The sequence below is a fragment of the Drosophila rhopaloa genome, unplaced genomic scaffold, assembly GCF_018152115.1.
Source record: "Drosophila rhopaloa isolate 14029-0021.01 unplaced genomic scaffold, ASM1815211v1 contig_115, whole genome shotgun sequence".
Taxonomy (NCBI): Eukaryota; Metazoa; Arthropoda; class Insecta; order Diptera; family Drosophilidae; genus Drosophila; species Drosophila rhopaloa.
The window spans coordinates 4,843,752-4,864,019 of record NW_025334990.1 but is presented as its reverse complement, the minus strand read 5'-3'; the positions used below and the strand labels follow the sequence as shown (position 1 = coordinate 4,864,019).

General features: G+C 48.3%; 6 protein-coding genes across 6 annotated transcripts; 2 read left to right on the top strand and 4 right to left on the bottom strand.

Moving 5' to 3' along the window:
- Nucleotides 1-195: 195 nt before the first annotated feature.
- LOC108053369 lies at nt 196-1,473 on the top strand. Its single transcript, XM_017135988.1, has 4 exons — nt 196-448; nt 899-966; nt 1,047-1,209; nt 1,277-1,473. The coding sequence occupies exons 1-4, from the start codon at nt 328-330 to the stop codon at nt 1,372-1,374; spliced, it is 450 nt and encodes a 149-aa protein (XP_016991477.1). The 5' UTR covers nt 196-327; the 3' UTR covers nt 1,375-1,473.
- On the bottom strand, nt 1,445-10,892 carry LOC108053368 (protein dopey-1 homolog). The gene is given in 11 exon segments (XM_017135987.2): nt 1,445-2,179; nt 2,242-2,584; nt 2,650-2,845; nt 3,062-7,362; nt 7,421-7,529; nt 7,728-8,384; nt 8,387-8,495; nt 8,554-8,854; nt 8,928-10,160; nt 10,220-10,398; nt 10,523-10,892. Coding segments are annotated over 11 exon segments (8,055 nt in total). The 5' UTR covers nt 10,676-10,892; the 3' UTR covers nt 1,445-1,705.
- A 793-nt stretch (nt 10,893-11,685) lies between these two features.
- On the bottom strand, nt 11,686-15,456 carry LOC108053383 (methionine--tRNA ligase, cytoplasmic). Its single transcript, XM_017136012.2, has 6 exons — nt 15,215-15,456; nt 15,006-15,127; nt 14,096-14,931; nt 13,933-14,037; nt 12,724-13,875; nt 11,686-12,667 (listed from the first exon to the last, which is right to left on the bottom strand). The coding sequence occupies exons 1-6, from the start codon at nt 15,315-15,317 to the stop codon at nt 11,923-11,925; spliced, it is 3,063 nt and encodes a 1,020-aa protein (XP_016991501.1). The 5' UTR covers nt 15,318-15,456; the 3' UTR covers nt 11,686-11,922.
- A 234-nt stretch (nt 15,457-15,690) lies between these two features.
- On the top strand, nt 15,691-16,825 carry LOC108053384 (coiled-coil domain-containing protein 130 homolog). The gene has a single exon (XM_017136013.2). The coding sequence runs from the start codon at nt 15,798-15,800 to the stop codon at nt 16,746-16,748; it is 951 nt and encodes a 316-aa protein (XP_016991502.1). The 5' UTR covers nt 15,691-15,797; the 3' UTR covers nt 16,749-16,825.
- LOC108053385 (microtubule-associated protein RP/EB family member 1) lies at nt 16,742-17,888 on the bottom strand. Its single transcript, XM_017136014.2, has 2 exons — nt 17,486-17,888; nt 16,742-17,426 (listed from the first exon to the last, which is right to left on the bottom strand). Exons 1-2 carry the CDS (start codon nt 17,613-17,615, stop codon nt 16,816-16,818), a joined length of 741 nt encoding a protein of 246 aa, XP_016991503.1. The 5' UTR covers nt 17,616-17,888; the 3' UTR covers nt 16,742-16,815.
- A 448-nt stretch (nt 17,889-18,336) lies between these two features.
- On the bottom strand, nt 18,337-20,168 carry LOC123037520 (juvenile hormone epoxide hydrolase 1). Its single transcript, XM_044458595.1, has 4 exons — nt 19,780-20,168; nt 19,515-19,714; nt 19,238-19,448; nt 18,337-19,179 (listed from the first exon to the last, which is right to left on the bottom strand). Exons 1-4 carry the CDS (start codon nt 19,987-19,989, stop codon nt 18,376-18,378), a joined length of 1,425 nt encoding a protein of 474 aa, XP_044314530.1. The 5' UTR covers nt 19,990-20,168; the 3' UTR covers nt 18,337-18,375.
- Between the last annotated feature and the right edge of the window lie 100 nt (nt 20,169-20,268).

The following is a 20,268-nucleotide window of genomic DNA, read 5'->3' as shown; positions in this document are numbered from 1 at the left end:
CCCTCCTATCAAGCATACAAATTGCGTAGCATATGGACGGCTCTCTATAAAACAAAATTTTTGTTTATTCCGCATTGAAAGTATATTGAAGAATCTGAATACAGCTAAAATATAAAAATAATTTTTTGATAATAAATTAAGTACAGTACTTTGGTATTCAGTTTCGTCCAACTGTAGCTAATCTTAGAGAGAGCTGCTTATTCGATTCAGTTGCTATTCGATTCTCGCCCAAAGCGGTCGTTTTTCCGTGCGCTTGGAGCTCTCAAACCGGTTTAGAGCCGCATTGTTTTATTTGGAAAAATTTGGAACAAACTATTAAATCTCAAAATGAAAATCGACTATGTGGTGGATCAGGGACCGTGCAACACGGAGCTGAGGAGTTGGTGCATTGGGATAGCGATCTACTGGCTGGTTAGCATGACTCTTACCGTGCTTGTCTCTCCAAACGGTATGGAAATTCGAGGCGTGGCATTTGTTTATTCCCAGTTAACCAAGCTAACGGCACTGCCATACAAAATAAATATATGTATACAAACAAAATAAAAGATTGAGCTAATCTTTTCGAGACAATTCACAAAATTTCAGATACATCACATCCGCTGATGACGACATCGGTGACAAATTTGAGCTTGTCTTTCTTATTCTAGATACATATATATGTGTGTATTTCTGTACACAAACAAAAAATCTCTGAGTTTCAAGTGAATAAATGTGGTATTAAATGATACTATACCTAGCATAAATTCTGTGGGATCAAGTTGATCCTTAATATGTGTCAATCGAAAAAACTGTGAAAATCAGAGATTTTAACTTGGACGGCTCAGACTAAAATAAAAAAAAATCATACTTTTTCTTAATGATAATTAAATAAAAATGCTAACGAAAACTTTATTTGCAGTTTTAAACTTTATCGGATTTGTTATAGTAATTATCGCCAATGTTTGCTTGCTGATCGGAACGCAAAGGGTAATAATGAAATATATTTATATACATACATATGTATATTAACATTCTCGTTGAATCATAATCCCCCTTATCAATTTCAGGAAAATCGAAAATTGGTCTTCGTCTGGCTGATATTTGCCATTATTGAAGTAATAAGCTTTCCGTTTGCTGTTTTCGGTGTAATCTTCCATTACGGAGGATACCGTGAGGCCACTGGTGTTAATAACACCTTCGGCGCCTTGCTCGTTTACATCATTGTGCTTAGTAAGTATTCGTAATGCCATGCGAAAATACATCCAACATCTGACATATAATCTCTTCCACACTTCAGTATTCATGCTCTTCGCTGCACGTATTGTATACTCCTTCTACCTCCAGCTTAAGAGTCGCGAGGAGAGCAATCCTCCACGCACCACGAATGTAGTTTAGTGCCATACTTAATCTTATTTTTGGGGAAGCCCACAGTTCTACTTAACTCAGAGTTGTTAATAAAGTGCGATTTTTACTTGATTGCAATTTGTCGTTAAACACTTCTTTTATTCACATCGACTCGGGGAGCAACTATCAACAGTTAAATACATTGGTTACATACATATACATACAGGGTGCTATTTGCTATTGGGCTACCGCGTTCTTAAACACTCAACATTTAAAACGATCGATCACACTACGGACATTTATATATTCGACCCAGTTGTCTATCTATATAGCTAGCTATCATACTCGGCATCGTCTTTTGCTCCATCTTCTATCTTCTTACTTAGACATAAAATGGAAAGTTGGTCTTCTTATTGTTGCTGCTGTTATTGGTGCTTTGGGTCTGCGTGAAACTCGTCTCGGCGTTTTGGCTGGTTAGCTTGGCCTGCACGGCGGCCAGGATGCGGGCTGCCTGGCCAGTACTGCCCGGCTCCATGACAGACTCCAAGCCCAGATTCAGATTCAGCTTGAGCTCGAACTGTGACCCACTCGCTTGGATCTGCGACTGTGTCTGCCGGTGGGCAACGGCCGGTTTTCATCTTGGCGTGGTTATGCTGGGCAGCTTCTCCAGGAAATCGTTGGCCAGCACCTCCTCGATCTCCTGCAGGCAGTTGGCCACATCATTCTCCGTGTCTGCGAAGTTACGCGGCTGGGGGCAACTAATGCCCAGCGTGGTGAAAAACGCGTACAGGTCCTGTAGCGATTGCAGTTGCTGGAAGTGCAACATCAGATGTCTATTGCTGGGACGTTGTAGTATCTAGAAAAAAAGGAGGATTAGTTAACCAGATAAAGCATATGAAAAGTCATATCATAACTTACCGGCGACTGACTGGTGTACTTCATGTCCATCAGCCTCGCCACACGCCTCACATGCGGTACATACAGTGCGTTTGGCAATGTGGCCAGGTTATCCAGGCTTCCGTTGGGCAGGCCCACCTCCTCCACATGAACATCGAACTCAGTGCCGACAAATGCCCATCGATACATCTGGAAATGTGGCAGCTTGGTGGCGGGCAGAACGCATCCCAGTTCCAAGAGTTTGCAGGCTTCTAATTGTACTGATCTCCAATGCTGCATCGGAGTCTGCGAGTTGTAGCCATTGCTAGCCCCAGAAGCAGAGGACCAGGACACATCGATCCCCGAAAGCATCCGCATTTGAAGGCTGCAATTTGTGAAAATAGTTGTCATGGTTAACGGATGACTTATTTGATTGGGTGAATAGCTTACTTCCTCTCCTCGCTCTCCGATTTGAGCTCCTGCTCCATTTGCAGAAAAACTTGGACCATTTCCGCAATGATTATTGGCCACAACGAGGTGACGTGGTCGGGTGACATGCGTAGGAGCAGTACACGGAAGCATAGAAAAACGGCGGCCTGCACGGAAGGACCCATGGGAACTAGTCGCAGACTGTTAGCCAATTGCTCTGTGGCAAAATAAAAAGTATATTGTTAATTTTAATTAACTAAAGTAATTAAATAAGTAATAAGTACTGAAGTAGCAAAATTTAGGAAAAGTATATCAATTCATAATGGCTGGCCCTATGAGAATTTATAGTCTAGAAAGTCATAAAATTTCCTTGTTAACCAAATGCAGAAATTGAATAAAAGCTAATGTCTCAAATATTCTACACCCAACTCACCCTGGATGTCTGGCATGTACTTGTTGTGCTGGTCAAACTCGCTGCAGTAGATGACGAAGGCGAGCCGCTTGAGCAGCATGGCCCGCTGCTCGTACTCCTGATCCCGCGACGTGAAGATGTTCAGGCTGCCCGCCTGCGAAAGTGAGACGCGGGTCATCAGTTCCCGGAAGGTGGTGTTGTCGTAGGTCATCAGGCTGTCCATGATCATGCGCCAGAAGGGCAGGCATGAAAGGTGCATCTGGAAGAAGGCGTTGTCCAGCAGTAGGTCCAGCATGTCCTTCCGCCAGGCCTTTCTCGTATACTGGTAGCCACTCAAGCTGGCCAGGAGAGCGGAGCAAGCGTAGAAGAAGGGTACATTCCGGGCTGTGTGGTTCTTCAAATACGGGGTGATATTGTAAAGCAGCGGCGTCACTATGTTGACCACCTTGTCCTTCTCCTGGGAACCGTATGCCACGTCCAGTAGATTGGAGAGAATGCCTGCCAGCACGCTCTGAGCCTGCAGCGAATATTGCTGTACTCCACCTCCTCCAACGCTGTTGTCCTTGGCCAATCCATCGGTATCTTCTTTAACGGCCAGGTTACGACGCAGCCAGGTGGTCTGTTCTAGACAGGATCCTGCCACACTGGAGAGGGAGTCTACCAATCGGGACGTCACATCATGCAGCTCTCGCACCTCTTTCTTATCCTGGAATGGCATCTGCGGGCAGCGCTGGACAAACTCGTTCAGCAGCATCAGTAAAGCAAACTGCGCCGGTGGTGTCAGATTCAAACCATCCCGGATGAGGGCCAACAGTGAGCTCCAGGCATCCGCTAATTGGGGAGCAGGAGCAGACCGCATGTAGAAGTAGAAGAGCTCCAGAGAGCTAACCTCGATGCTGAGCTGGGCAGGTGGTCGATGGATTGGCGGAGGCGAACGCACCACGTGGTGCAGCGTCATTACGAAGGAGTCCATCGGCATCACCCGGATGCTAGAGACCAGAGAAACCAACGAAAGCTGGGCAGGACACGCCTGCAGCGTGGAGTTTCTCTGGAACTGCTCTGCGATGCTCAATCCGCTCATATTTGAGGCAATCCCCCGCTGCTGCCAGGTGACAGCCACGGCCGCGAGGAAGTTGCAGCCATGATGTAGCGACACTGGCGAAAGGAACTCAAGAAGCTGCTGGCGAACCGGACGCAATTGCCCAAGCTCGCTATCCCATATGGCAGCCACGCTGCTCATGATCCTTGGAAGATGCGAGAGGACTGCATTGCGTGCAGCCTGCAATTGTGGGTTCCTTGGAGCCGGCGCCGAAGTTGAGGATTCGCTGGCCGATCGGAAGGAATGTACAATGCTATTGAGCAACTGACCCGTGCTGGAGCTCTGCGCCGAGGAACTGGTCTGCGGGTAGGCTTGATTAAACAGGTGTGAGAGCGCCGTCTGCTGCGTATTGTCCAGTAAACAGTAGTGACACAAGATAGTTAACGCCTCAAGTTGGGATACCGCATAGTCTGGCGGGAAGTGTCGCTGCTGGGGGAGGCCCATCTTGGCCAGGCGATCCAGGTTACTACATAGTTGATGAACTACGCTGATCACAATGTTCGTGAGTGAGCCAAAGGAGAAACAGTTAAGCGAGGAGGTCACCAAATCCGTCCAGTTGCGGTGCAAGTGACGCAAGCGTTCCTGCTGCAGTGCACCCAATACGGCGGCCAGGAACATGGGTTGCTGGCTAATCAGACAATTAGGTAGATACTTCACATTGGCCGCTGCTCCCTCGGCCAAGCGAGTGGGAGATGCATTTCCCGCCGAATCCTCGCCAGCAGCGGGAGGCGTATCCTGTCGCAACTGATGAACCTCGTGCTCCAGGCGGATTACAGCCAAAAGCAAACGCAGCAGCTGGAGCTGGAAGCAGTCCGCATGCAACTGATCATCCTGAGGATCATTAAAGCTTAGCACCTGCTCCGCATAGCTTCCGCTGTTTGAGTTGGCCTTACGGCCATAACTACACACTGAGCTGTTGAGGCAGTGCAGCATCACCTTCTGCAGCTTGGCGCGGGCCAACAAATCGGCGATATAATTGGCCAGACCCCTTCCCATGCCCTTGACGATCTCTATGAGCTCGGAGCAGATCAGGGTCAGCAGTTCTATGCTCTCCAGCTGGATCCTCCGGTTGTTCACAATGTCCTGGAGCATGGGGGGCTGTCGCTGGGCATCCAGAGATTCTTTCTGGAAGTAACCACGGGCATAGAACAAACAAAGCGTAACCAGCAGCTCCAGTTGCATGCAGCCCCGATATCCTTGAGCATACTCGGAGCTACCCACTCCACCGTCGAATCCTTTGCCGGAAATGCTCTTGCGATGGCGTACGAGCAACTGCTTCAGACTGGCGCTTGAAAAGGATGTGGTTATTGACAGGCAAAGGAAGGTACGTCGATCGCAGCAGATAATGTTGCGAAGCGTCTGCAACGCATACAACGTCTGACGAGTGTCGTAGATAGCCAGATAGATCAGCAGGTGGTTGTGGTACAGGTGGGCCGCATCCGTTAGGGAAACGCTGCTCTTCACAGAGCTGCGTAGGCTGACCTGCTCTTCTGCTGCCGCCGCCGCTGCTGCAGCTGCAGCTGCGTTATTCTGCCGCAGGATCTCCACATTCTGTTTGCCCTTTTCTAGGGTTTTTTGCATATCGGGCTGAAGTTTGCTAGTCTCCAGGCTGAGGTTACGTCGCTTGTCCTCTACATTAATGGTGGATTCAGTTCCTGGCTCTGTTTCCTCCTCTGGCTCTGGTTGTTCTACGTGGGAGCCGCTGAGATTGCTGTCTGTGGAGGTCTTTGAAATGCAGCTAAGTCGCTTTTTGTCGCCAGCAGTCAGCATTTTTTTACGTTTGCCCAGCTTTTTATCTTCTCTAAAATATTCATCCGCTGGAAGCGCATCTGCCTGGAGATCTGGGATGCTTTGATGATCATTATCCTTTTGCTCCAGGGAGTTAAGACTGTTTTCCCCCGGGGTTTTCTCCCTGGTCAACCGATAGGTCTTGCGGCTCTTTATCTTTTCGTGCTGGGTCAACGCCTCGGTAACGCTTTCACAATCGCCCACAAAGCGCTTGACATCATCGCTAACACCAGCACTGGAACTAACCGTGAGGCTGTCCTCCTTCTCAAGGCTTGTTTCGCGAAGCTCTGAATCGGATTCGAAGTCGCTGCTGTCCGAATGGTCCGTAATATCCTGATCATATTGAAGACTCTGATCCGGCTGGTGGGGTGGCTGCTCCTGCGAACCTTGTTCACTCTCGTCCATTGCACTGGCTAGTTTCTGCTCCAGCGGCGTCTCCTTGTGCGGGATCTCAATGCGGGGCTCTTCAAGATCCGTTTCGTCGTCAAAGTCGTTGGCATTTTCCAAAGGATTGATGATCAGTCCGATGGTGTTCACATCCTGCGTAGCCTCATTGCAAGCGGAAACTGTTGATTTGTCGCTTACAAAATTGGACACCTTGTTGGCCTTTCCACCACTTAATGTGACCCCAAAGATCTTCTTGGGGAAGTTCCTGATGGGACTCTTTTTCTTGCCGCTACTAGAGGTTTCCATGTGGTGGTATTTGACATTTCCCTGTTCCGAACTGATGGCGTACACATCCCGCTCAAAAGCGGGCGTGGCCTCGGCATCCGCTTCGCGGTACAACTGTTGCATGTGGACGATGCCCACGCGCTTGGAGCTGGCCGAGAGTAGGATCTTGTAGAGGGGCTTTGTTAGGCGGGCGAGATCCCCACGGAGGAGCGACGCCTGTAGCCAGTTTGTTACGAATGTGCGCTCAGACATATAGTGTGGTAATGCGAGGGTGTCCAGGACCTTGAGCAGCGTCTTCTCGAATCCACGCGTGGTTTGTTTGTCTCTGCCCAGATGCCACAACAATTCAAACTTCTTGAAGCTTCGGGCCTGGCTCTCTCGCAATCTCTCCGTGGATTCCGTGGGACAAAGGAGCTGAGCATCCGCCAAACGCTCCATTTGAAAGCTACGAAGGGCAGTTTTTCCCAAGTCTGTTCGGGATTGCGGCTGTATTTGAAGCAGGTGTTGCGCCTGCATGCGATTCCCGATGACCGTTTCCACCAAACCGCTTTCCAGACAGCTGTGTAGCTGATGAAGCAGCGCTGCAATCTGAGCAGGATCTATGCCAGCGGCTCCAAGGTAATCCCACAAAATGGAGCTCACCAATTGAAAGACGCGCGTGTACTGTTCCATGTAGCTGACATGTCCAAACTTTAGAAGCGGCAGCATTACCACGAAGGTTACTCCTGGACTAGTTGTATGTTCGATTTGGGAGCGCAGTAGACTAAAAGAGTTTATAAAGTTGATTGATTAAAAGATTTGGTATTACATTTTGTACTTACCTTATTAAATCAAAGAGCGTGGTAATTGAAGACACCTGCAGCTCCTTGTCGTTCTGAGCAAAACAGGCCACCAAGCAAAGGACTTTCAACCAGTTGGGCAACTCAGGCTCTGCAACGAAACCAGAAATTAATTGTTGGTTTAGGGGTATACTAACTAAGTAACAAAAAAAAAATGAAAAATACAAACATTGTGGTAAAACTTGAGATACCTAACTGTTTCTATTAAACAGATTACCATATTCAGCTTACTATATCATCGTCCCATCTCGATCACCAAATGTTGCACAGCAAAAAAACTCCTACTCACCGTTTTTATCGAGTACAATGTGTTTATTGCAGTTGGGAAAGGTTGACATCTCCACCAGCAGAGCTGCCGCCAGTTTAACGGCACCACGCAGGGAAGGGCTCAACTGAAGCTCGGCAAGTTGCTGGGCACTACGCTGGGTTTGTCCGTCGATCAGCAGGCTCTGTTGCTTATCCTCCTGCGCTTCGCTGTCGCTGCTTAGCTCACTGGCACTGGCGGGCAGCGGCAAAGATCGATTGAGCAACCGCTGCAGTTGCTTGGAACGCGGCACAATATCCACGCGAAGCAAGTTAAACAGCCGTTCGATTTGTGACTCCCTAACTGGGCACTCGTGATCCAGCACCTGCTCGGCCATAAAGAGATTAGAAGAATGGCTGGTGCTAGTGGTCCGCTGTAGCTGAACCCTCACTGCACACTCTTTCGGCTCCGAATCAATGTGGAGCAATTTTCGGGCCAAATAAACCTCAAAAAAGATCTCGTACTGGCGGATGCACTTCTCCAAAACGGAGAAACCGCGCTGTTGGGTGGCCCGGCTCTCCTCATCCAGCTGGAACTGCGGCGATTGATCTGGCGGAGCGCTTTTTGGCTCCTCTGCACTAGGTCCATCGCCCACTTCCGTTGTCACATTAGATTGAATCAGGACAATATCCTTGGGTCGATTTTTTTAGGGCTACGTATGAAGGGTGCCTTGGCCTTGGCTTTCAGCTTTTTGATGCTCCGCGGGGTGTCTAGATCCGAGGATGACTGCTGGCCAGTGTCTGAGGCGCTGATCTGAATTTAATAAATAATATTAAAAAAATATGACTATTTTCCGTTTACGGCTACTCACATCCTTGTCCAACTCTGAGAGTCGGGAAATTGACTTTGCCTTCTTCTTGCTGGGACTTTGACGTCCAACGCTCTGATTGGACGCTGAGCGCCGGATAAGCTCGTCATCGTTGGGATCCGTGCTATGCAGCGAGTTCTCCGCAAGCTGATTTAGCCGCGAGTCGGATTTGCTCTTTTCCAGGGAACTCCCCTGCGCTCCGGCCTCCACCTTGCGGGTCTCACTCGCCGAATTCACCGTAATCTTCTCATCCGACGAAGAGCCACCGCTCTGCTCTATCAGCTTATTCAGTTTTATGGGACTTCTGCGGGAAAAAAAAGATAAGGTGGTTACTAAGAATCGCTTCAGGGTTCATTGTTTCTTTGTTTTTTGCTTACGTTATCATGGGCTGTACCCGCGAGACGATCTTCATGCAGAGCTTGAGCGAAGCAGTGATCTCGTTGCTGCTCACGTGATCCATGTGTAGAGAGAGAAGCTGGGTGATGGCCAGGAACACCTTGGGGAGATAGACCCTGGTGGTCTCTGTGTACATCTCCAGAGAAACGGTTTCCAACAGAAATTCGGTTAGCACACAGATCTCTAGAACACAAGGATCTCCGGATCCTACTTCGCAAGCGTATTTTCCAGAGGTTTCTCCCACTTGTGGCTTATCCTGCGTGGAGTTCGCCTTTAAACAAGCTCTTTCAAACATATTCGTCATGTAGCTCCAAATGTATGCTGGGTCGAAAGTGGCAAACAGCAGGTTGGCAGATTTTAAAACCTCCGCATTGCCACTTGAAATGTACATGGCCCGTATAATGTCATGAAGCACGTAATCCAGTACAGCGCTGCCGATGTCCGCTTTGTCTAGGAGGGATAGCATGATCCTGTAGGGCTTCAGGTCCATGGGAGAACATTCCAAACTGAGTCGCAGGGTTTTGATTAAAGCTCTGATTAGAATGTACCGCGAATGCTTAACAAAATATGGTTCCGGCTCCTCTTCCAAAGGAGCGTTTGAGGTGTCCAAAGATAGGGTATCATAGATTGGCGAGTTTTTGGCCACTTCGCTGCCTAACAGCCAACTGAACAGTCTCCTGTTCAGCGACATGTCCCTGCGTAAAATGGTATTGAGCCCATTGGTGACTAATTTCACCAAGTCATCCTCGCTGAGCAGCGCCGTGTGCATGGGAAATCCGAGCAGCAGGAATTCCAGGGTATTGCGCTGCACCAAGATCAGAGTGTCATTCAGGCAGACGCACAAGGCCGACATCATGATCTCCCTGTTGTGCCCCATTATGTAGATCTGCTCCTGCATGTTCAATCGCTTGTTGAAGTGCTCCAGCAGGTAGGTGATGGCTGGCAGACGAATGGCCGCATTGTTGGCCACTGACTCCCAAAGAACCGTGTAAAAGTGCATGGGATTAACGGCATTGCACACTTGTTTGAGCAGAGCGCTAATTCGCTCGAAGTGATCCAGTCCGCAGTCGTAGCCAGGTAGTACGCCATTGAGGAAACCACTCAGAGCAGGCCGCAGTTTGTCGCCCAGCGGCACGAAATAGGTTTCATAGATGGTCAACAAGGCGGGACGCACATTCATGGCCGCGTAACCAAGGAGCGGGAATAACCCAGCACTGGGGGAAAAACGAAACATATAAGTTGCAAAACAACCTGGGTTATCTAGCCAACCGACCTGTATATAAACTCTGTTGCCAGACGCTCTGGTCCTGTTTTGCTGAATATTACCGAGTAGGTCTCCAGGGCCTTGAGATGCACCCCGGAGGGCAGGGCGGGATGCATGCATTGTGCCAGACGCTTTGCTATCTTCAGTCGCCGGGGTATGACCTGGTATTGCGAATTGCTCGATATGGCCTGTCGAAAGAGGGGAATTCATATTGAAAAACAATTCGAGATAGGGGCTCTGTATGACTCCCCGGAAATCGCTGTGAGGCAGGCTTATCTTTGCCTAAATGGATTGCCACAAAGGGAACTATACCTTGCTAAGCTTGCCGAGGGCCGATATGAGATCCGCCCATTCGCTGGAGTATTCGAAATTGCGCAGCGCCTTGTCGATGTTGGTCATGTATGTGCGGTACTTGGCCTCGGCCATGAGCTTCTGCTCCTCGGCGAGTGCGTCCGCGGATTCCATGGCGACGTCTTTTGCCAGTGGGCTTGCTGGCTCTAAATCTTGACTTTCGGCTTGGGTCGATGTGTGTGTTTCGATGGCTTTGGGTGGCAGAGCTCTGCGAATAATCGATGGCAATGAAATAATCAATTAGCAAACACTTGTTGCTGCGTCCTTGAATTCCAACTCCTACACTCTTGGTGTTTTTCACTTAAATTTTAATGGGCTGCATAGTTGAGCAGTGTGGCAGGCAGAGCACCTGTGAAAAACTGGGTATTCTGTGTCTGGTTAACAACTTAATTGGAGGGCCTGCCAATTGACCTTACATCGGATATATATTATATTGGGTGCTCCGAATCGCTCAAATGCAATATCGGGCAGAAACTAATGTCGCGTGGCAGGAGCAAAATAAATGAATAAATTTCAGCTCTAGCTCTCTCTCGGCAGAAAAGTGCAGTTAAGTGGAGAGAGAGGAGAGAGAAGCAAAAAGAGACGACCAGCTGATGACGAATATTCTGCTGTTTTCTTGGGAAAGGGAAGGAGAGGGGGCGCGTGACGGGGCAGACACACTTTGTTGTTGTGCCCGATTCGTTATTTACTATTCAACAAATCACTTTATACTTTTTAATTGCTCTCCCCCTTACCGCAGCTTAGATTTGTCAGTTTTAAAACATTTTACATTGTTTTATATTGCACTTTTGTTTTTGTGTTGAATTTACATGGCAAATTTTTTGCTGTAACTCGCTAGCGATGGACCACGATTGATAACCGTGACTTCTTCACCAGTATTCTTGAGCCACGATAAGCAATATATCAGATGAGTATTTTACAACTGTGCAAACTGCATTAACACAAGTTTCAAAAACTTAATTTATTAAATAAATTAACCAACTCTAAACTACAATTATTACAAAATAAATCCAATATACCAGCACTTACCATGATTATAATAAATAACATTTTCGATAGAACACTGAGACATGTTATCGATAACCAGTCCTGTAATGCTTAATCGAAATTCAAAATTCAACTCCTTTGAAAGTCAATGGATTTAATGTTTTCTTCACAAACTCAATAAATTACTAACTGAATATTTAGCCATACTTCAAATAAATACAAAAGTTTTTTAAATGCAAGACGCATAACTTAAAAGAGATGAATAGAACTGTGCCAGTTCGTGACTAAGTTTTGCCATCGAATGAGTGATTAGAAGAGTTGAGGTAAAAAGTCCAGCGTGGTTATAAGTTATAAAGTGCTATGGGGCACAAGCCCTACTTCTTCTTCTTGCTCTTGCCCTGACTACCGGCGGCTGGTATTCCAGTCAGTGCCGTCAGTTGGTTTTTCAGGGCCAAGAGAGCATCAACTTCGGGCTTCCACACGGAGGCATCACCTGAGGCCTTCAGGGTCCTGACCTTCTCGGCCTGCTGAGCAATTTTGTCTTCCAACGCTTTTACTTGGCCAGCGTCTGCAGAGGGCGCGGCGGATGGAGCAGGAACTGCAGCGGCAGGACCCGCCTTGGCTGCCTTTTGAGCCGCTTCCAGTTTCTTCTTGAGGTCCAGCAGGATGTTTACCTCTGGCTGCCAAACGGCTTTGTCTTTTGTGCTGCCCTTCAGCCTGCGCACTTTGTCACCCTGCTCCTGGATAGCCTTCTCCAGATCTTGCACTGATTGTACGCCATTCGAAGAAGTAGGAGCGGGAGCCGGAGCGGGGTTAGGAGCGGTCTTCTTAGCCCCCTCCAACTGTTTCTTGAGTTCCAGCAGTTTGGTCACCTCCGGTTGCCACACAGCCTTGTCCTTTGTGCTCGCCTTAAGCTGACGCACTTTATCTGCTTGAGCCTGCACAGCTTGCTCCAAATCAGCTGCACTGGGTTGACTTTGGGCAGCAGCCTTTGTTTCTTGGGCTCCGCCATACTTGCCCTTAAGCTCATCAATGAACGACTGCTCGAGCTTGGCGAAGAGTGGAGCAGGTTTGCCGATTTTGTGACCAGCGGGAAGTAGCAAAGTGGCAAGGGGTTTCCTGGGGTAAAACACAAGATTAGAACAAACTCATTTGTCAACTAAATAACCACTTACTCTGCATTGAGCGGCGTCTGTTTGGCATTGAGTTGACCGAAAAGTGTCCTGGCCGTTGTTGGCATGTAAGGGAAGAGGAGATTCGCCAAAAGGCATGCAATGTTGACACACAGAGCAATTATGGTAGATGCTCGCTTCTTTTGATCATCGCTGCCCTTCAGCAGGACCCACGGTTGCTGGGTCTGCATGTAGCCATTGCCATGTCGGGAAATAGCCAACAAATGACGGATGCCGTCTCGCAGCTTTGCCTTCTCCAGGGAGTTGATATAGCCCTTTAGCTCGCGGTTGATTAAAGCCAGCAGCACGAGTTCATCTTGAGTGGTAGCCACTTCTGGAACAGTGCTGTTGAAGTTCTTTTCGCAGAATACTAAAGCGCGGTTCACAAAGTTTCCCAAGTTATTCAGCAGCTCTGAGTTGTTGCGGGCAGCGAGATCATTCCAACTGAAGCTGGAATCCTGACCTTCGGGCCGGGCGGAGGCCAAATAGAAACGCCAGACATCAGCTGGAATGCCCGTCTCCTGAGCATCGTTGCCAAAGACACCAATACCACGGCTCTTGCTGAACTTGCCGTCCTCGTAGTTAAGATATTCGGTGGCCATGATGTGAGAGACCAGCGTGTGGCCCTTGTTAATAGCGAGCAGGACACTGGGCCACACCACAGAGTGGAATGGCACGTTGTCCTTGGCCATGAATTGGAAGAGCTCCACGTCCGTGCCCTTAGCTGGCTGCCACCACTGTTGGTACTCCTTGGTATACCGCTTGGTCATGGACACATAGCCGAATGGAGCATCGAACCACACGTAGAAGACCTTCTTTTCGAAACCCTCATGCGGCACGGGGATTCCCCACTTCAGGTCGCGGGTGATGCAGCGCGGCTTGAGACCTTCCTTCAGCCACGCTCTTGTAATGACCTTGGCGTTGTGGGTCCATCCTCCTTCAGACTTGTCCACCCATTCCTTGAGCTGTGGTTCCGCCTTCGGCAGATCGATGAACAACTGATCGGAGGAACGCAGCACAGGGGCGCTGTTGCACACCTTACACCGGGGACGGATCAGTTCAGTGGCATTCACCAGCTTGCCGCACTTGTCGCACTGATCGCCACGGGCATCCTCGTAGCCACAACCAAGATGCGGGCAAGTACCCTCTACAAATCTGCAAGAATTTTCAAACTCAGTTAAGAGTTGCGAATAGAAAAGAGGTTAAACTCACCGATCAGCCAAGAAACGATCGCACTTCTGGCAGAGCAGCTGCTCTACGCTTTCTGTGATGATGTAGCCAGATTTAAGAACATCCTTGAATGCCTCTTGCACAATGCTAGGTAAAACGAAATACATTTAGTTGGGAATCTTTAGTTTAGGAAGCTGAGACTCACTCTGTTTGCTCCTGGGTTGTGGTGCGTCCAAAATAATCAAAACCAATGCCGAACCAGCGGTAAATGGCGTTGTGCAGCTCAAAGTACTTGTCGCAGATCTCTCGAGGAGTCAGGTTCTCGGCCAATGCCTTATTCTCCGTCGCTGTGCCGTACTCATCTGTGCCGCAAATCAGCAGTGTGTTGTACCCAGCGGAACGCGAGTAACGGGCATAGATATCCGCAGACAGCACACAACCAATGATGTTGCCCAAATGTGGCACATTGTTGACGTACGGAAGAGCCGAGGTGATGAGGACGTTGCGTTCACCAGCTTTGGGAAGCACAGTTTTCTGCTCCTTAATTTCCTTGGGAGCTGTGTATGTGAAGGCAGCTTTTGCCGCGGAGATCTCCTCATCCGTAACAGTATCCGCCACCGTGGGCGTGGTATCCACCAGCAGTTTGCCCGCATCCGCCAGGCTCAGACGTTTCAGTGGGACATGATGCAGTCCGCCGTATCGGTTGGACTGCTGAAGAGCATTAAAGGTAAGATCCTTCAGCGGCTGTTCGGCAAGGACTTGCTGCACCTCGGGCAGGGCTTTGATCCTACCATACCAATCCCTCAAGCTGTCCACGTTCTGGGCTCCCTTGAGGGTGCCATCTGGAGCCAGAAGCGACCACACGGCGATATCGGCGGCACTGAGTTTGTCGCCTGCCAGGAAGGGCGAGGATTTCAGGCTGTCATCCAGTTTCTTGACCAGAGCATTCAGCACGGGCAACGCGTTGGCATCCGCCTTGTGGCCCACGGCCATGTGGTGGGCCAAAGCAGGAGCCAGCAACGTGGCAGACCACTCCAGCCACTGCGGGGAAGCAAACACAAATTAGTTTAACCTTCAGGGGTCGCGGCCCAATAAGTAATTTTTGGGAGCCCTACCTCGTCCCTCAACTGCCCCTCATCCACCAGAAGATACTTGGCAATGGCGGCTGGCGAGAACAGGCGCAATCCACTGTCCAGTTCCAAAGTGGGCAGTGCCAGCAAATCCTTGTATTTGACATCTGCAATGGCCAACAGTTATTGCATCAGAAATGAGTCACTTGAGTGCGTTTCCCCAGAATTCGTTAAGAACCCAAGGAGGAACTCACCATTTAGGTTAACCAACTGCACCTGCACCGGCCGCTTGGCGAATTTGGCCAGCATCAGCAGCTGCAGTCCCAGCGGATTGCCTTCGTTCGTGTAGATTATCATCTTGCCGGGATCGTGTGCTACTTTTAATTCAATTTACGTGGCAAAAAGAGTTAATAATCCAACCAAATTACGGATGCCCACGAGAAACTATTTTTTTAGAGATGGGACGAGCTGTCACGCCGTCGGTGTTGTTATCGATTTTTGTTCTAGCTTCTTTTGCCTTTTTGCAAATCTCGCGATAGCTACCAACTTGAAAATGTTTCTTTTGTATATGTTGTGAGGTAAACGAAGTGTATACATTAAAATGCCCCACAATTATAAGTCCTAAAAGCGCCGACGATAAGAGCATATTTCCATTGCAAGGTTTCTCTTCGATTACCTGCTAGGGCCACCACTAGCGGCTTCGAAACAGCTGTCTTTTTCTCAGTTGTATAGCATTCAGCTTTTGCCAGATAAACACAAACGTTTATATTTACATTTTGTACCGGAGAACCAATCTTTTAATTAACTTAAGGAAAATCAACTCTAAGCACTTGCAAAATGGGTGAACGCAAGGGTCAGAACAAATACTACCCGCCTGACTATGACCCGAAAAAGGGCGGCCTCAACAAGTTCCAGGGCACCCATGCCCTGCGGGAACGTGCCCGCAAGATCCACCTGGGGATCATCATTATCCGCTTCGAGATGCCCTACAATATCTGGTGCGACGGATGCAAGAACCACATCGGCATGGGCGTACGCTACAACGCGGAAAAGACCAAGGTGGGAATGTACTACACTACGCCCATCTTTAAATTCCGGATGAAATGCCATTTGTGTGACAATCACTTCGAGATTCAGACGGATCCCGGCAATCTGGACTATGTTATACTCTCAGGGGCACGACGGCAGGAGAACCGCTGGGATCCCTTGCAGAACGAGCAGGTGGTGCCAGAAACCAAAGAGGTGCAGAAGCGCCTCTTCGACGATGCCATGTACAAGCTGGAACATCAAGCCAAGGACGCTAAGGCAGCGGCGGACGCCAAACCGGTGCTCCAGAAGCTGGTGGAGCGCAATATGAGTGTTTGGGATGACAGCTACATGGCCAATTGTCGCCTGCGCGCCGAGTTCCGCCATCAAAAGCAGGAGATCAAGGGTCAGCAGGAACAGGACCGTCAGCTGCTGGCCAAGAGCAGTTTGGATATTGCCCTTCTGCCGGAAACTAGTCAGGACCGGGAAATGGCCGCCCTGATGAAGTTGCAGACCAAGTCGGCTCTGGAAAGGGAATCTGAGCAGCGGCTGGAGCTCCTCATGCGTCCAGCGCTGCCTGGAGCAACAGTCACCACTTTTGGCGGCCTCAAGCGACAAAAGGCGCTAAGCAACCAGCTTCAACTACAGGATCTGGGCATAAGGCGCAGAAAGTTAGACGAAGCTAAAGCCTCTACCTCGAATGGAAAATCCCAGAGCTTGGTTGGGGACTATTCCTCCTCAGACAATGACTCAAACGGCTGAATTCACAAGTGATTTGTTTATACATAATACAATAATGATAAAAACAGAACGCAGTACCAAAAAAATCCTAATACAATCCTTCATTTTCATCCGCGGCTTTAACGTCTCCATTATCCGGATTTGATTCGATGGGTTCCTCGTTTATAGCACCATCTATCGTTTTATAGAGCACCGCCTGAATACGTTTACACAACTCCACATGCTTGTTGTCGTTGAACATGTCGTTCACCAGATCCTCGACCAAGCGCAACTTGTTGAAGCACTGATTAGTTTCCTCCATAATGTCGTCTCTCCTTAGGCTTAGGGTCTGCATGTCACCAATCAGTTCCTTGAGGGCATCCTCACTGGCGTTGACTGGAGATTGATCCTTGGCGAAAACACGCGGCTTGATGGGCTTGATCACCGGTGCATTGGCCAAGGACTTGATGTTCTCCAGACCCGGTGCCTGCGAATCGAAGAACTTCTTGAACCACTGCAAGAACTCGAAGTTGTCCTGGAACCGTCCTTTGATCAGGCGATCGATGGGTACAGTTTTGTCCAGTTTTAGGCGATTGAAAGCTTCCTGAAAGAGTCTAAGATTGTGGAGATACTCGTGCTCCAGTTTGGCGGTCATCTTAACGCGCTTCAGGTTAATACAATTGGGAAAGATCATCTCCATCATCTGGCAATAGGCGGCACCTTGGGGAAATCATTGCTGTTAGCTTAGGAAAAGTACATATTTTGTCTTTTTTATTTACCAGAACAGAGCTCCTCAATTTTTTTAAAGTGGCCCTGAACCATGTTGTTAACCCACTGGAGCATATCGTGCCGGGACATATTTTCTCCATTGACGCTTGTTAAGGCCACGGTCATCTTTAGGTCAGTCATTGTTCTTCTTGGATCGTAGAAAATGTCACCCTTTTACTGTTACTCCTTTTTCCTTTAATAGGTTCTTTGTCTCCGATCGTTAGTGCTCACTCTTTGATATTTTATGGGTCGTAATGTATTAGACTATTCAGTGAGCTTATGGACCAGCCTGCTCTGCTTCTCACACAAAATAATGAATTAATAATATATGCTTGTTTTACTGAACTAATTAGTCCTAATCGAAAGGTTTTGCAATTTCTTTAACTCCGATTCCCGATTGTAATGTTTCCAGGATCAGTGATGGGAGGTTACTAAACGCGAGTCCCTAGGTACATAACCAGGTACCCTTTTCAGTATTTTTTCATATATCATTTTTTAAATGTGAAAAATGTTTTAAAACCAAATAACTATATGCCTAAAAATTTATTTTTCTTAACTGATAGTCTTGATATATAAGAAAATTTTAATTCGATTTGATTAAAAAAGTTAATGAATAATAATATTAGTAATTAATAATATAATAATATCTTGAATATTAAATTGAATAATATATTTCTGATCACCATTAATTTTTTTTAAATTTAAAAGTTAATTGGGCATAGGAAAAATATACGTATACACATTTTAAAATAATGTGTAATGCCTTTATTTTAAGACCCTATTAGGTACAATAAATGGTACCCTTCCGAAATCCGTCCAGGATCAAAACCAGTTATGTTATCGATATCAGCTGAAAACCGCCTTTTTTAAAGAAAACATTTGCCTTTATTGGAAACAACACTTACAGTGACTTAATTCTAAATTTGCGTTCCACCTTTTTTACAAACTCAATAAAGTCTTGGTAGAGCACCTTTGGAACCTCTAGAGCGGCAAAGTGTCCCCCCTGTTTGTGGTATGTGCTGTGCACCAGGTTGGTGAACTTGTCCTGCAACTGGATGTCCAGGAACTGCATAATGTCGCTCTTGAACCGCGCACATCCCGTGGGCACTGGAGTGGGAACCCTCTCCAGGTGCAAGTCCCGCTGCTCCTGGGCGTACTGCTCCGCGTACAGACGCTGCGAGGTGGTGATCGAGTTGGTCAGGTAGTAGATCATCAGGTTGTCCAGGAGGGCGTCCATTTTATAGCGCTTTGTGAGTCCTCCATCGGGGAGCGATCGATAGCTGGGATTTGTCCACGTGGAGAACTTTTCGAGAATGTAGGCGGCCAGTCCCACTGGATTATCGGTGAGTGCGGCTCCAATGGTGTCCGGCTTGGTGGCCTGGATGTGGAAGTAGCCACTCTCCTCCATTAGGTACTTCAGCTCGTTTGACTTCGGGAAGAAAAAGTCCTCAAAACCGGAGGGCACAAACAAACTGGGCCAAAAACCAGCCGCAAAACCTTTAAGCATGGCTTTGGGACTCAGATTGTTGCACAAATTCGAGTGGTAACCCAGCACATTATCCGGATATAGGGTGGCCATGTTGCTGCCAATGATGCTGCCCCAATCTCCACCCTGAATAAAGAACTTGTTGTACCCCAAGCGCAGCATAAGATTCCTCATTATCACGGCCACTTGAGCTGGACCCAGACCCTTTCTCGAGGTTCCCTGCAGGATTAGAGAGTATTACTATATGAAGAGTCCCACAATCAAGCATAAAACCCACCTGTGACCAACCATAGCCCGGCAAACTGGGCACCACCACGTTGAAGATGTACTTGTTGTTCTCGTCCAGGTTACTCTGGTGCAGCAAATGGATGAGGTCGTAGAACTCCCGCACCGATCCCGGCCAGCCGTGCAGCAACAACACCGGATAGTGCTTCTTGCCCACTTTGTTGTCATCGTAAACCATCAGGTGGAGGAAGTGCATGCGTAGCCTAAAAATCCGTAACCAAAACCCATCGTACTATCTGTGGATATGATAAGTGCCGCTCTTATCTCACCCCTGAATGTCGGTGGTGAAGTGGTTGAACTGCCACAGGAACACCTCGCGTTCGCGCCAACGAGGCAGGTAGTCATCACGCCAGTATTCCACGACCTCCTTTAGGTAATCCGTATTAAATCCGTATTCAAAAGCCACGCCTTCGAGGGGAGGCGTAAGGCGCAGGGTGCGGTTGAGGCGGCTCTTCAAATCAGCAATGGTCTGGAGATGGTATGTGTAAAATATGTATATAGTTAAGAAACTCAATAACAGATAGCCCCACTCACCTTCTCCGGGTAACTAAGCCTGTTGCCTATCACCTCCGAGCTGTTGGCCAAGTAGGCGGCATAGTCCTTCGGCTCCGCCTCATCGCCCCACCACTGCTGAGGATCCAGCTGGGGAACGGGCAAGTCCGCCCATAGTTGGCTCACATTCTTGTAGACCAATCCGCCTCCGATGGCCAATAGCAAGACCAGAATTTTAACCGTGACACCCATCCTTTGCTATCGGCGGATCCACTCACACTGACTGGGATTGCAGCTCCAATTCCGACTATTCTAACATATCATCGCGGCCACAGCTCTCGTTTTCGTCGCTCACGATGATAAGCGACTTTGGTTGACCGCCCTACTGCCGATCAGTTAAGGCTTATCGGCGGGCTCACTTTGGACTCTACTGAGACGCCGTAGCGGCTTCTTAAATCGAGGATGACTGGGCTGGAGCAGCTTGTTTGTTTATTCAGTCAGCAAAGCTTTTGTGCCGTGTTTATGTTTGAA

Coding starts and splice junctions, on each gene's coding strand:
- LOC108053384 (XM_017136013.2), top strand. CDS start 15,798: ATGGGTGAACGCAAGGGTCAGAACAAATACTACCCGCCTGACTATGAC.
- LOC108053369 (XM_017135988.1), top strand. CDS start 328: ATGAAAATCGACTATGTGGTGGATCAGGGACCGTGCAACACGGAGCTG. Junction 449..898: donor CGTGCTTGTCTCTCCAAACG/GTATGGAAATTC, acceptor CTTTATTTGCAG/TTTTAAACTTTATCGGATTT. Junction 1,210..1,276: donor CGTTTACATCATTGTGCTTA/GTAAGTATTCGT, acceptor TCCACACTTCAG/TATTCATGCTCTTCGCTGCA.
- LOC123037520 (XM_044458595.1), bottom strand. CDS start 19,989: ATGGGTGTCACGGTTAAAATTCTGGTCTTGCTATTGGCCATCGGAGGC. Junction 19,715..19,779: donor GGCTTAGTTACCCGGAGAAG/GTGAGTGGGGCT, acceptor TACCATCTCCAG/ACCATTGCTGATTTGAAGAG. Junction 19,449..19,514: donor TTCACCACCGACATTCAGGG/GTGAGATAAGAG, acceptor ACGGATTTTTAG/GCTACGCATGCACTTCCTCC.
- LOC108053385 (XM_017136014.2), bottom strand. CDS start 17,615: ATGACTGACCTAAAGATGACCGTGGCCTTAACAAGCGTCAATGGAGAA. Junction 17,427..17,485: donor AATTGAGGAGCTCTGTTCTG/GTAAATAAAAAA, acceptor GATTTCCCCAAG/GTGCCGCCTATTGCCAGATG.
- LOC108053383 (XM_017136012.2), bottom strand. CDS start 15,317: ATGATAATCTACACGAACGAAGGCAATCCGCTGGGACTGCAGCTGCTG. Junction 14,932..15,005: donor AGGGGCAGTTGAGGGACGAG/GTAGGGCTCCCA, acceptor GCTTCCCCGCAG/TGGCTGGAGTGGTCTGCCAC. Junction 12,668..12,723: donor CAGACGCCGCTCAATGCAGA/GTAAGTGGTTAT, acceptor GTTTTACCCCAG/GAAACCCCTTGCCACTTTGC.